The sequence below is a fragment of the Callorhinus ursinus genome, unplaced genomic scaffold, assembly GCF_003265705.2.
Source record: "Callorhinus ursinus isolate GAN/ISIS: 27379988/994484 unplaced genomic scaffold, GSC_fseal_2.0 scaffold4, whole genome shotgun sequence".
Taxonomy (NCBI): Eukaryota; Metazoa; Chordata; class Mammalia; order Carnivora; family Otariidae; genus Callorhinus; species Callorhinus ursinus.
This window is the reverse complement of record NW_027397066.1, coordinates 61,576,199-61,589,739: the sequence shown is the minus strand read 5'-3', so window position 1 is coordinate 61,589,739 and position 13,541 is coordinate 61,576,199. Positions and strand designations below refer to the sequence as shown.

General features: G+C 41.8%; 1 protein-coding gene across 6 annotated transcripts in view; it reads right to left on the bottom strand.

Moving 5' to 3' along the window:
* The window catches only part of SEPTIN11 (septin 11), an 89,123-nt gene that overhangs the window by 24,672 nt on the left and 50,910 nt on the right, over positions 1-13,541 (bottom strand). For 5 of the 6 annotated variants that reach the window (XM_073891809.1, XM_073891811.1, XM_073891810.1 and 2 more), the window contains exons 3-5: positions 10,771-10,966; positions 3,822-4,008; positions 264-425 (exon numbers count right to left, since the gene is read on the bottom strand). In XM_073891809.1, the coding sequence (XP_073747910.1) occupies positions 264-425; positions 3,822-4,008; positions 10,771-10,966 (545 nt within the window). Of the gene's footprint in view, positions 1-263; positions 426-3,821; positions 4,009-5,698; positions 5,841-10,770; positions 10,967-13,541 lie in introns of those variants that run through there. The other variant, XM_073891812.1, reaches the window with a different exon arrangement.

The window sequence follows — 13,541 nt, the reverse complement described above, 5'->3', positions numbered from 1 at the left end:
GCATTCCCTTCCCACGAGATTGGCTGTAGAAATCTTATCTGTTGGAGTGGGAAGGAAACTGGAGATGAGCTTGCCTAACTTTCCCATTTGACAGATAGAGACACTGAGGAGCAGGGTGCTTAAATGCCTCGCCATAGTGACAGGGCTGGACCACAGTGAAGAATCAGATTCCCGGTCCAGGGTTCTAGTCACTCTACAATGCTGCTACCAAGAAAAGCTTTCAGGAAAATTACTGGTAGGTTCTTCCTAACTTGAGGACTTACGCTCATTGTTGCATTAATCTCCGCCACCGTTTCTTCATCTGTGGGGAACTGATATATCTGGACTCCATTGCTGACCAGTTCACTCATGATCTTACTCTTGAATTTGTGCAGTTCATTTTTGGCAATGGTGTCAGCTTTTGCAATTATTGGAATGATGTTCACCTATAAAACAAACACATCTATTTTTACACAATTCCAATGTAAGAAAAACAAGACAAATGAATGAAACATAATAAACAACAAAAATTGTAAACCTTCACTTAAAAAACAGAGATGATATTGAAAATCAGACTTTCTGCCCAGATGCAAAATTAAGAAGATATGGGATAATCTTTTAGCTCCATCTGTGAACACTTTTACTTCCTCCCATCCAGCACTGAAACCATACTTGTAATTTCCTCTACCTCATTTTTTTTTTTTTTTTTTTACAGAGTAAAAGGAAGTGTTACTCTATGACAAATAGCAATAACAAAGCCTATTCTTTCAATAACCAGCCACTCCTTTTAGACCCCTCCCAGCTACTTTAGGAGCTTGATTTTTGCATGTTCCCAACAGTGTAATAGCCAAGACTGTGTTAGTCAGAACAGGGGCATATCCAACTCTCCCAGGATAACACCCTCTTTTTTTTCTAATGACTGCTAGGAGTGGAGAATCTACGTATTCACTGAAACAAAAACAGTTTCGCCTACTTTTAAAGTTTTCAAAATGATACCAACTAATTCTCTTGAAACACTGGTTTCTATCACATTACTTCTTCATACCAGAATGAGACCTGGTGCCAAAGACAAGGCTCACTTTCGGGGCACAGGCTACAAAGACCAGGAAGAAGGCCGAGTTTGACAACCGTGGCAGAAAGCCCAGCGTGAAAGCTAGGGACACCCTCAAGCACAAGCCCCAAACCCCAACGGCAGTCATTCTTCCAACTTTCCCCAGCACTGTCCACACAGCACATTTTTTTTAAATTCCTTTTTTTAAGATTAACTGTCCTCTGCTCCGTGGTAGGTACAGAGCTTTCAGTAAGACACTACGGACATCCGATACCTGGGGCCGTGCTCTCCACCCAGCTCAGGGGAAAGAGGGATGGACGTGGTAAGAAAGCCGTCCTAGCAAGAGAATGAGGGAGTCTTTAAGGAGGTTTTCGTGGTCATGTTTTACTTCCTTTGCTTCCCCTTTTATTCCAAGAGCCAAATCAAAATCCCTGATACATCACAATGAGGACACATGTGGATAAAAAACCTATTCTTCCCCTATTTCTCCACCCACTCCTACCCTCATCGTGCCTGGTCTCATCCAGCAAGTCACAGACCGAGAAACACGCTGGTGGTGAGGAAATGTGTGGGTCAGGACCCAAGGAACAAAACACCTGCCCGTTGTTCTTACGGGCTATCTTTTGTACACACTTGGCATTCAATGTTACACAGACAAAATGGCAGAGCTTCACAGTTTCTTGGGCCAGTCTGATCAGAGTAGATAGATGAACCAAGCAATTTAGATTTAAAATCTTCTTCCTTGGGGGGCCTGGGTGGCTCTGTCAGTTAAGCGTCTGCCTTCAGCTCAGGTCATGATCCCAGGGTTCTGGGATCGAGTCCCGCATTGGACTCCTTGCTCAGCAGGGAGCCTGCTTCTCCCTCTCCAGCTCCCCCTGCTTGTGTTCTCTCTCTCTCTGACAAATAAATAAATAAACTTAAAAAAAAAAATCTTCCTTGGTAGCAGGTGCTTGAAAATCTTTTCTGAAATTATCATGTATTTGTGACTTATATAGTTAAGAGCCTAAACTCTTCACTTTGCTTGTATCAACAAACCTTTTTGCAAATACCATTTTCAGATGATCTCCAGCATGCCCAGCTCTACAGCAATAGTGATTCTTTGAAGGCAGTTTAACCTGCTTTCTGGGGACTTTTTTGTTAGTTTGTTTCCAGCTGTATTTGCTTTGCTGTATTTTCGTTCCTCTTTTCCCTTTTTAACTCAACTCTACTAAGCATAACCCTGTTGTTGAATATTAGCCTGGCTTGGCCCACCGACGTGGCCTCAGTCAGGAGCCCCCCTCCGTCCCTGCCTGTCCCCCAGCCCCGTGGCCAGGACAGGACAGCACAGGGAGCCTGCCTCGTGGCCCAGATCCCTCCGCCATCTGTGGCTAAATGCAGCTGAAACAAATGTGATGGAGAAGGGTTTCCGTGTGTTCTCGGGAGAGCACTACAGCTGCAGTAATCCACTCAGGCCATCAGACCATGTTTCTGTAAACCCAGGCATCTGCACGCGCTGGAAGCCCGGGAGCCTGGCTCTGAGTCAGCCACAGCCGGCACTTTGGCCGCAAGTTCAGAGAGAGGCCGTGGGGACAGGCTGGTCTTCTGAGTGTTCTCTGTCATGTTCCTCTAGAGAGAGAGCATCTTTCCAACAGTGTTGTTTAGACAAAAAAATAACACCCAACAAAACCCTCTAGAGACGGTAAGACTCCTCGTGGAACTCAAAAAGAAGATTAGGAGAGAAAACACCACAGCTTCTTTTGAGGGGTCGTTCCCATTGTTATTTGCTTCTTTGTTTTCAGAATGTACCGTCTTCCATTTATTTCAAAATGAAAAAATCAAATTAATTGTAAAGTAGGTCACTAAACGTTATCAAACTTATCAGGACTTTCCTTCAAATGTTGTGAAAGGGAGAGGTTATTAATGTGAAAAGCTCAGGTGTCAAACGGAAACTACTTTGTAAAAACACACGGGTACAGTTCTGTTTTAAATCTAAGGAACCAGACTGCCCTTATCACCGAAGTAAAAAAAAAAAAAAAAAAAAAAAATTAAAACTTTTTTTCCCCACTCAAAACTTCATATTAAAGCCAAATTTTTAAAAACTTTTAACGAAGAAATTTAAAGAAAGCTTTTAAGAAAATAAACAAATTGCGACTTCGTATTTCAATCTCCCTAAATTTAACCCTTCCTATGACCTTTTAGGTGCCTCCACTATTTAATTCCTCATCAGAGCACCCACTGGTGTTAATTTAAGAACTAAAAATACCTGGTAAAGAGCTCCATGGTTTTATTTGTTTGTTTGTTTTATTTTGTTTAGCCTAACATCCAGAGGTTTTGAAGCATTTTTCTCACATTGCTAAACCCTATTGTTCTGTAAAGCAGAAAAGACAATTACGGGGTTGGAGGAAGTGGGGAGGGATGAATGGGCAAGAGCACAGAGGAATTTTAGGGCAGGAAAAGTACTCTGTACACTATAATGAGGAACACAGGTCTTTACAGACGTGTCCCAGCCCACAGAATGTACACCACCAAGAGGGAACCCTAATATAAACATGGACTTGGGGGGGCTGATGTGTCAACGCAGGTGCACCGCTGTGACAACGTGCCCATCGGGTGGGGGTGTTGATGTGGGGGCAGGGGCATACGGGAATCTCTGTACCTTCCTCTTAACCCTGCTGTGAACCTAAAACTGCTTGGAAAACAGTCTTGTAAAACAAAACAATACAACCGAATGACATTAAAAGGAGAAAAATCAGGGCCTTCAGATAAAGGTGATCTAAAAGGAGGGGACAGTGGCCAGCGTGGTAGTGGGTACCTTGCTGTCCAGCTTTTTCATGGTGACTAGATCCAGAGACTTCAGGGAGTGGCCGGTGGGGGCAATGAAGTAGAGGCATGCGTGGATCCTGGTGTCGTGGTAGTTGAAGAGAGAACGTTTGATCTTCAATTCCTCTTGCAGGTAGGCCTCAAACTGGGCATCAATATATTCCACTATTGGCTTATAGCTAGAATGCAAAAGAATGTTTTGTAAAACACACCTTCAAATGAGCATGTTTCTAGCCATAAATCTCTCATGCAGTTCAGTGCAGGACAATCCTTCTGTAAAGTCTCCAATGGCTCCTTTGCTTAAGAGCTAAAGCCCCAAAGCCTTACCTGCGCATCCCGGGCCTTCCATCCTCTGGAGCCTGAACATCTCTCAAGCTCCTCTCTCCCACTCCCTCCCTGGCTCGCCACGTCTGTCCCAGTCACACACACGAAGCTTTCATCTGCCTCCGTGCCTTTGTTCACGCTAGCCCCCCGTACCCAGAACAGACTTCTTCCTAGTATTCTCCTGGCTAACATTCATCCTTTAAAACAGAGATTATAAATATGTGAACCATGCTGTCACTTCCCATGGAAGACACTGCTAAGAAATTGTGGCATTCTTTCCTGCTGGGCCAAAACGGAGTCTCAGAATCTGTCTTAATAAAGTGATTCTGACAGCCTCTGCCAACTGATTGACTTTGGTGCACAAAAGGAAAGTGGTTTTCAATTTTAGGCCATGGTATCACCTAGTGGGAGCTCTTCCGTGCTCCCTCCAGAGCTTCATCTATAAACTGAGGGGCCTGGGTGATTAGGAGCTTCAAGATTACTTCCAACTCTGAAATTTTATGATTGGGAGATAAATGCTGTAACCCTTCTCAGCAAATCATAATTAAAATCCGTTTTGAATAATTACGTATGATTCTATTAACTGACCATAATCATTAATAGTATATTGGGAATATGCATTCAATAAACCAGATGTTCTCCAGGGACTCAGCAGTACATTAGGTAGGTCACTGTGGAAAAGCTATAAACTTTCAGGTCTCCAGGGGACTGCTCAGAAGTCAGTGTTAGCCGCAATGAGATTGGTCTACTAGGAACACAATGGGTTAATTCTCTCCAAACTTAACTATCTTGCTGAGGAATGACTTAAGCTTTAAGAAAAATAAAAACCTTTCAACACTCGGCTCCCCTAACTCATATAGTAAAACTGAAATCCTTGAAAGGGAACTACAAATCTTTGATAATGTGGATGACAGCAGATACCCTGAGAAAGCAAGCAAACAAACAAAACAAAAAATACATTTATAACCAAAAACTGAAAGCACTCAGAAAAAAAGGTTTTTGATATTTTTCCTTGGTGATTCATCACAATCCACTGATGCAATTTGAGCAGACAAAATCTCTAGTGGTTTAAAGAAAAAGCAGGATATGCCTCTGTAATAATAAAGTTCTAAATATGACAACAGAAATCCCAATAAATTCTAATAGAAAGAATGAGCAAGTGATAAGTTTCTTCTATGTTTTGCACTTTAAAACACAGGTAGGTATTACATAACAATATTAATAATATTATCATAGGATAGTGATTAGAAGCATGGATTCAAGCCAAACCAACTCCCACTCCAAAAATTTACTACCTATGTGACTTTGAGCAAGTTACTAAACATCTGTGTTTCAGTTTCCTCATAGGTAAATCAAGGACAAAAAAAGTACCTATATCAGAGAGCTACTGTGACAAATAAGCTAATATGTATAAAGGACTAGCACAGAAGAGTAAGATATAACTATTTCATAGTAATATAATAAAAAATAATAAACAACAAACAGGGGAAAAGCAAGCCTGACTTTTTAGAAAGAGAAGGGGGGGAAAAGGAACCCTACCCTCACCTGGCTCATGGTAACCATTCTGCTGCTGAGCTCATGCCCTGCATTCCACCGAGGTCCACCTGTGCCAGCGCAAGGCCTCATCTTTCCGTCTCTGGACACTGAGGCAAGTGTTTGGGGAACCAGGGTCTTTCTCCAACACCCTCTTCAGAAAGGAAAGGAAAAGCAGCTCACAAGCAATTGCTCCTTCCTGCCTCACCAGTTCCTGATTTTTAGCCTCTCGGCACCGCCTCCCCAGCAGGCTCCAAGTATGTTTCTGCTTTCTACTAATTTCCCTCTTGCCTCTGGTGTTGATTCTGAACCTCCAAGATTATGGGAAGCATAACACCTCTCCTTTTCCAGGGAGGAATGCTTTCTGCCCTGGATTCAATATATCCCAAGAAACCTTTCGTTCTCCTCTTACATCGTGGGTCTCCGTCTGCCTTCCCCTGTCAGGGAGTTCTGGCTAATCTTCCAATCCCCTTCTTTGCCCTTTATGTGATCTCCCTGAAAAATCACATTTACTCCTGTGTTTTACTCACCATCTAAGTGATGATAATTCATAAATCCCTGCTCGGAGCCCAGATCTTTCACTCAAGTTTCAGCACCATTCATCCAACTGCTTACGCGATATCTCCATTGGCTCTTCTAACTAAATGTGTCCACGATGGGACTCTTCATCCTGCCCCCAAACCCACACTTCCCTGTATTCCTTCGCTTGGTGAATGGCACCCCCATGCACACCACCCGGGGACCTCCCCTTCTACTCCCCCACAACACACACAATCAAGCATGAAATTCCATCAATTTTAACTTCTAATTGTTATAACAAATTACAAAGAAATGTATTTCAGGAGAACTATTTACCAAAATCAGTATTCCCTGTGTTTCAGTCAGCCAGTAATTTTGTATTCCCCTTCTTAATCCTTTAAACAAATGATCTGCCCCTCTTCTCCTACTCCTTTCCACTTCTTATCTACATTCACAGTCATAAAGAGAAGGAAGTGTAATCCCAATTTTGCCTTTTGCTAGTTTCCATTCTTAGAGAAAGGACACCCATTTATTTTCTGTTTAGCCAGTTCCAACTTCTCTGGATTATAGTCATACCAAGCAGAGGAAAGTGGAGGGCAAATCAAATCTAGTCCTTACATTGTCTCCTCTTAAGGCATGGGAATAGTCCTTTTTACCCACAACTCATTTTTTTCATATACCTCCAGCCACAGAGTCCACAATAAAATACAGAGGCTGACCCTGAAACTGATGGAAAAAGATATTTTATACAATGTTTTCTATCCACCCAAGCTACCCACTGATCATTCTTGCAAAAGAACCAACACCATTGTTCAGGGACCGACTCTCCATTTTACATACGGCCAGATACCTACCATCTATTTTTCTCTACCTTGCTGTTAAAGTTAGTTTTCCTTATCTCTCAACTACCTCCATCAGAAAGTGCGGCAAACAGAAAGACCAAATGGTCTACTTCAAAACCATTTTATAACTCTGGTACAAAGATGTGGTGAGTTTGAAGATTTCAATTATTCATGCTTTTCAGGGTTATCATTACAATTAGTGACATGCCATTGACATTCTATCTCCCATTTCCCAAATGTGGGGCAAATGAATTATTCTATTTCCAGTTCTATGACAAAACTTGGTTTACCTTCTTCTCCAGACCCCTCCCCTTCTTCACTGAAGAATACAGACAGCAAAACAAAGAAGCCCTTAAACCATGAAGAGTTAATCCTGCTATTAAACCTAACAGGAAACCTTACCAGATCTCTCTTCCTGCCTCCTTCTAGCTAGCTCGGTCTCAGGCAGATACTCATGCAGGAATGCTGACATGACTGAAGCCTACATAAACAAGCCAGGACATTCTTGAAGTCCTGCATTCATGGCAGAAAAGCTTGCCTCATCCCCAAAGTAGTAAAAATAATCATGGGTTTAGAGAAACAGCACATTGCTTCCCATATGGTTACATATCAATGCAAAAATGCATATCTCACTTCCAATTCTTTTATGGAAGCAGACTGTCCGAAAAAAAATTTTTTTTAAACAATAGTCATTCGGGTTTAGAGTCAACAGTGTCAACAATGCCTTCTAGGGGACAGAGTTCTAAATGCCATTTAAAGAGGTTATGCAACAGCTGTCAAGAAATTTCAGAAGAAAAAAATATTTGGTATCTAGGTTAGGTTAATATCACACTTCCTCTCTTCTAAATCTCCTTGGAAACTATTATTTGACCCAAATGAGTCAGATAATTTCTTAAAGAGGCCTCCAGCTGCAAATATGAGAATTGGTATAGTAGTAGCCACTTGCTGTTCAGCGCCGGCCAGTGAAAACCAGCAGGCCGAAGGAAAATCCCCACTTGGGGAGAGGCAATTCAGTGCAGCCACTGAGGCAATGACTCTGAGCGGGAAGAGCACATGGAGTCTTAGCAGAAAGATGCTGGAAGATGGTTCTCATTCCTGCAGGAAGGGATCCTGAAAAGGTCCAGTTACTGCCTTCCAATCAGGGAGTGCACAAGCCTGACATCTATTTCACTTGGTATTACAAACAGCCTTCAGGCAGTAACCTCTCCATCATTCCTTGGCATTGAGGTCATAAATTAAGAGCAATAGCTCAGCTGCAGGGTCTGAGCTTAGCTGTCCCCCACCCCACACAATGTACAGATAGTTCATTTTGACCAGATGCGAAATAAAATCCTTCTCACTACATCTAACAAGTGCTCCTGTTATTACAGGACAATGTTTATTGAAGAGCATTTAAATTGCTCTATAGATAAAATGGAGCTCAGTGCTCAGCTAGAGAATGAATTAAATATTTCTTCCTAATTACTATGTTGCTCATATATATCAGGGTAGTTAAAATATCTCTAGGCAATACACATTCTAGATAAAAATAGTTCAAGTTCCTCTTGATAAAACATATGCATATAATATACACAGTTTTGAGGAAAATTTTTTTAAAAAGAAACAAACAAACTCTTGGTACTAATAAAATTTCTGAGCCCTAAGCAAACATATCTTACTGACTTGGGGTTTTATTCCCATTATGTTGTCACTGCACAAAAATGTCTCTGGAAGCCCCCTTCTAGAATCATCTTTGGACCTGCAACAATTTTAACTTTCTCTAACTTCCTTTGAAAATGAATACAATAGGGCGCCTGGATGGCTCAGTGGTTAAGCGACTGCCTTCAGCTCAGGTCATGATCCCGGAGTCCCGGGATCGAGTCCCACATAGGGCTCCCTGCTCAGCAGGGAGTCTGCTTCTCCCTCTGACCCTCTCATGTTCTCTCTCACTCTCTGTCTCAAATAAATAAAATCTAAAAAAAAAAAAAAGAAAATGAATACAATATTTAAAATAGTCATAAGATATCTGATGTTAAGAATGATGAATAGGATGGATGATCTCGAAAAGGAGTGTGAACATATTTGGGGACTGAGGTTAACATATCGGTTGAACACCAGGAAGTTTTAAGATTAACAGCTTCCCTCAAATAAAGGCATACAGCAACTGAGAGAGAAGAGCCAAACTTACCTGGCTTTATAAATTGAGTACATGTTTTATAAAAATCCTAAAACCTAACTGTATTATTTTATAATTATATCTTCAAGTTTATTTGAACGCATTTTAATGAATGAATACATAAGACTGACTTACAGGTAGTAGCCTCTATCTACATACAAACTATTGGAACACAATTCTTAGAAAATAACTTATTTCTTAAGCAGGTTAGACATGTCCTTTCTTTCACATATATAGTTTATTGTATAAATTATTTCATAGCTTAACAAACCCCACTGGATAGAGAGGGAAAGTTTAATCCAGTCGACCTAAATTCCTCATTAGGCTTGACTGAAACCACAATCATTCAGACTCGATTTGGCAATTCTGCACCCAGCATGCTGCCCAGACCTCTAGCAGCCTAGAGGAAGACCCAGATACTTCACAGAAGGACTCACAGTGCCTCACCCCAAGCACTGACATCAACAGCAAGATCCAGTTTCAGCTGGAAATCAAGATTTTTCCAACAGATCTTCCATAAAAATGCTTTCTTCACTTTGAGGTTTTAGGAGTTAATACCACTTTGACCAAAGACTTCAAAATATAGGATAATCCCCTTATTACCACACCCTCTTCCAGGCCTTGCCTTTCAGTGTCCTTCCTTCAGCCTCTGCCTAAGAATAGGACCGTACACAGTATCACACATCTAGTGACATTCCCTTAAAGTGAAATAAATTGCCACGGTCCTATAGCTTCTCATTGGCAGAATCCAGGCTATGACCCAGGTCTCCTAAATCCTGGGCTGTGGCTTCTTACAGATGATTTCTCATCAACTCTCAGTTTTCACTGAAATCTGCAAGAATTTGGGGATTAAGTCAAATATCCCAATCTGCCTCAGGGACTAAGAGAGCATGGCAGATGCTCATTCCAAATTCCTCTACTTTTTAATGCCTTCTTATTTTGCAGAGTTGCAAAAAACAAAAACAAAAACCACATTTCCCAGATTCTTGCAGCTCGTGTTCTAGATGTGGTTTAGTTTCTACCAAGCAGACGCAGCTATACAAACCTGGAAGCAGGGAGTGAGCACCACACAGCTGAGGCCACACACAGGCCACACCTGTTCTCCTTGCAAGTGATGGTAAAGGCATGTGGTTATCCGGGACAGACCTGGTGGAGGTTCTCGAGACCTCCCCCCAGCGTCATGGGTACCAAATTATATAAGGTGACTGGTGGCAGGGGCTTCTGCCAATTGTCCTGTAGAATATTGGGGTGTTTCTCTAGATTGCTTTTCCTGTTGGGAAAGCCCCCATGTCTAGTTCCATGACCCTCCTGGAAAAACGCCATAAGCTAACTTATTCCTTCTAAGAAATCCCTTTTTTCCTTACACTAGCTGGAATCAACTGTGTTGTCTGGTTCTGACCTCAGGGAAGAACATTCTAAGAAAATTTCTCAGAGAACAAGGATGTCTTTTCTTTTAGGCAACAGAAGACCAGCCCCATAACTAGTGAACATTTAGCCTTTGAATTTACCCAGAACAGGTCCTGCCATCTCCTGATCCATTTATATCCCCATGAAATCCCAAGACGTACCTGTCATCTTTATTTATCTGGTCTCCAAATCCCACGGTGTCAACAATGGTTAACTTCAGCCGTACGTTGCTTTCCTGAAGCTCGTAACTTCTGGCTTTTAATCGGACACCTGGTTCATTGTGAGTAGCTGGGTCACTTTCAAATTTGGTGTTGAATAAAGTGTCCATTAACGTGGATTTGCCAATGCCCGTCTCACCTACATAAGCACAAGGGAGACATGAGAGAATGTGTCAACGCCTCTCAGACATCAGTTCAGTTCATCAGGAATTTCTCATACTCATATTTGTAAAATTTTTATAGAAGTATCACCAGAAATCCCACTACAAAAAGATAGTTCTTTACATGTGTGATCTATCAAATCCCTCCCTAGATAGGCCTTAATGAATTCCAGAAACCATTTAGCATAAAAGATCCTGCACTTACAGATCAAGATGCTCTTCTTAACCTCTGGATAGAGAAGAAGAACCTGTAAGCTTGCCTGTGGCAGCTTGTACATTTCAAAGACATATACTGTATCTCTTCCTCTCCTAAATATTGGTGGGTAGAATTACATTACTTTAAAAAATACTATATTGTTTGTTTCTGTTACCAGGAGAAAAAACACTAATCCCATTTATATTATCTGATGTGACCAAATTATCTGACACCATCTAATGTTGTTGAAAAAAATTACATTTTCAAAACAACACTCTTGACAATAACAGCAATCGTAACAAACCCAGCTAAAGTTACTGAGGGCTTACTTTGTGCCAGGCCCTGTAGCAAGGGCTTCCAATGCATTATCACATTTAAATCCTACTACTATCCCCCATGAAAGAGGCACTATTGTCCCCTCCATTTCACAGAAGGGGCAGTAAGGCCTAGCTAAGTTTAAGGAACTTGTCTAAAGTCACACGGTTCTGTGACAGAGCCAGGGTTTTCACCCAAGTCTGTGTGGTTCTAACACTTACACTCAACCAACACAACATCCTGACTTTACTATTAGAGAGAAAACCGACGGCCTGGTATTTTCCAGTTATAGTTATGCATCTCTGTGACTCCTCCATATTACTTCCATTTGTCCTTCCCTATTCAACTGGAATCAAGATGGAAAAACATTTATTAGTTTTTCCAGTTTCAGGGTGATATCTGTGACGATGAAAGTAAATGAGGTTAAGCAACCTGCAACAATGGCCTTGTTAATTCACATCGATAATTCAAATTGGTGTTTGCTGAAGCCCTAACATGTGTAAACAAGAGTGACAGCGACCTGGGACCACTGCACTAATCAAATGAGGACCCCCAAATGTGGAGCAAGAAGAACGTTAGCTAGGCCTCCAAAATAGTGTCAAGCAAAACTGTCTCTTAATCCTAATTTTTATGTTGCATTAAAAATAAAACCTACCCTTGTCAGTGGTGGTGGCAACTGAGTGTGGGAGTGGAAAGAGGGACGCAGAAATCAAGAAACATGATCCATAAGAATGCCTTTGTTTTTCAAATCTGGAATATTTCCCAATTACACTTCCAGTTCAATTTAAACATGGCAACATGTTGCAGCTCTTTCAACAAATCCAAATCCCATGAGGTTTCACTTCTAAAGGGTTGCTATGAAGCCTTTACGATGGTGACAATTCTGTGGGAAAAAGCTCTGGGATTTGTAGCCTTAAAGCAACTGTCCCACTGTAATGACAGAATCCACTTAGTAATTCGAGGTTCTGTAATACTCATTTCTTCCAAACACAATTCGAAAGTGAAGGAGGATGAAGCCTTTCTGGATTTGACCTTTCTCTACTTAGAAGCTTTATGTGTTTTACCACTGGCTATAATGATTCACCTACAGGATAAAAATTGTTTAAGTACATTTGCCTTACTCTTTAACCTTGCCCATTAGGCAGTACCCGATACATCTAAGCTCAAAGAATGTCCTCCTTCATCAGGCTGCACTCAGCCAGTACTTTTTCCAGTGCCTACTATGTGCCAAGCTCTGTGTCAAGTTCTAGGAATACAACAATGAACTAGCTTGATACGGTGTTCTCCCATTGCTTGGAATCTGACCCGGAATGGGACTGAACACCAGTCAGACTCTAATTTACTATTACAGAATGATATTCTAAGTGCGTGCCATAACTTCATTCCTCTTATGAGCGAGACCATACCCTGTGACCTTGCTAGTGACCACAGCTAACTCGACGAGGGCTAGCCCCCCGACCGAAGGTACCCATAGCAGCCTGGTCACTATGCTCTAAGAAAGTGCTCCATACTGGAGAGATACACAATCCACACACAAAGCAATAGCATGGAAAAGAAAAGATACACAGAGGGAAGTGAATAAGCAGAGGCCTTGAGGCAGAAAAGGTGTAAGTAAATAGAAGGTGTGTTGCTGACTGACATTTAGCTGGGAATACAGGAGGAAGAGAGCAGAGAGATACAGTAGAGCTTAGTATCCAAAATGTATTCATTAATAATATTTAAGTACATCCTATGTGACAAGCATGGGTGCTGGGGACAAAATGGTGAACAAAAACAGACAACTGACACTGACTGAACTTCTGTAATATCCTGAATGTCATTCCAGATCTCCACAAAGTCTGGATGTATAACAGTTGAGACTGTTTCCTGTCTTCCTTACTGTCCTGAATATTCTTACAAAAAAGCCCATCAAGGGCCATCTGGGTTGCTCATATGGTTAAGCATCTGCCTTCAGCTCAGGGGTTGATCCCGGGGTCCTGGGATCGACGCCCCACTCCCCCCCCCCCCCCCCCCCCCCAGCAGGGAGTCGGCTTCTCCCTCCT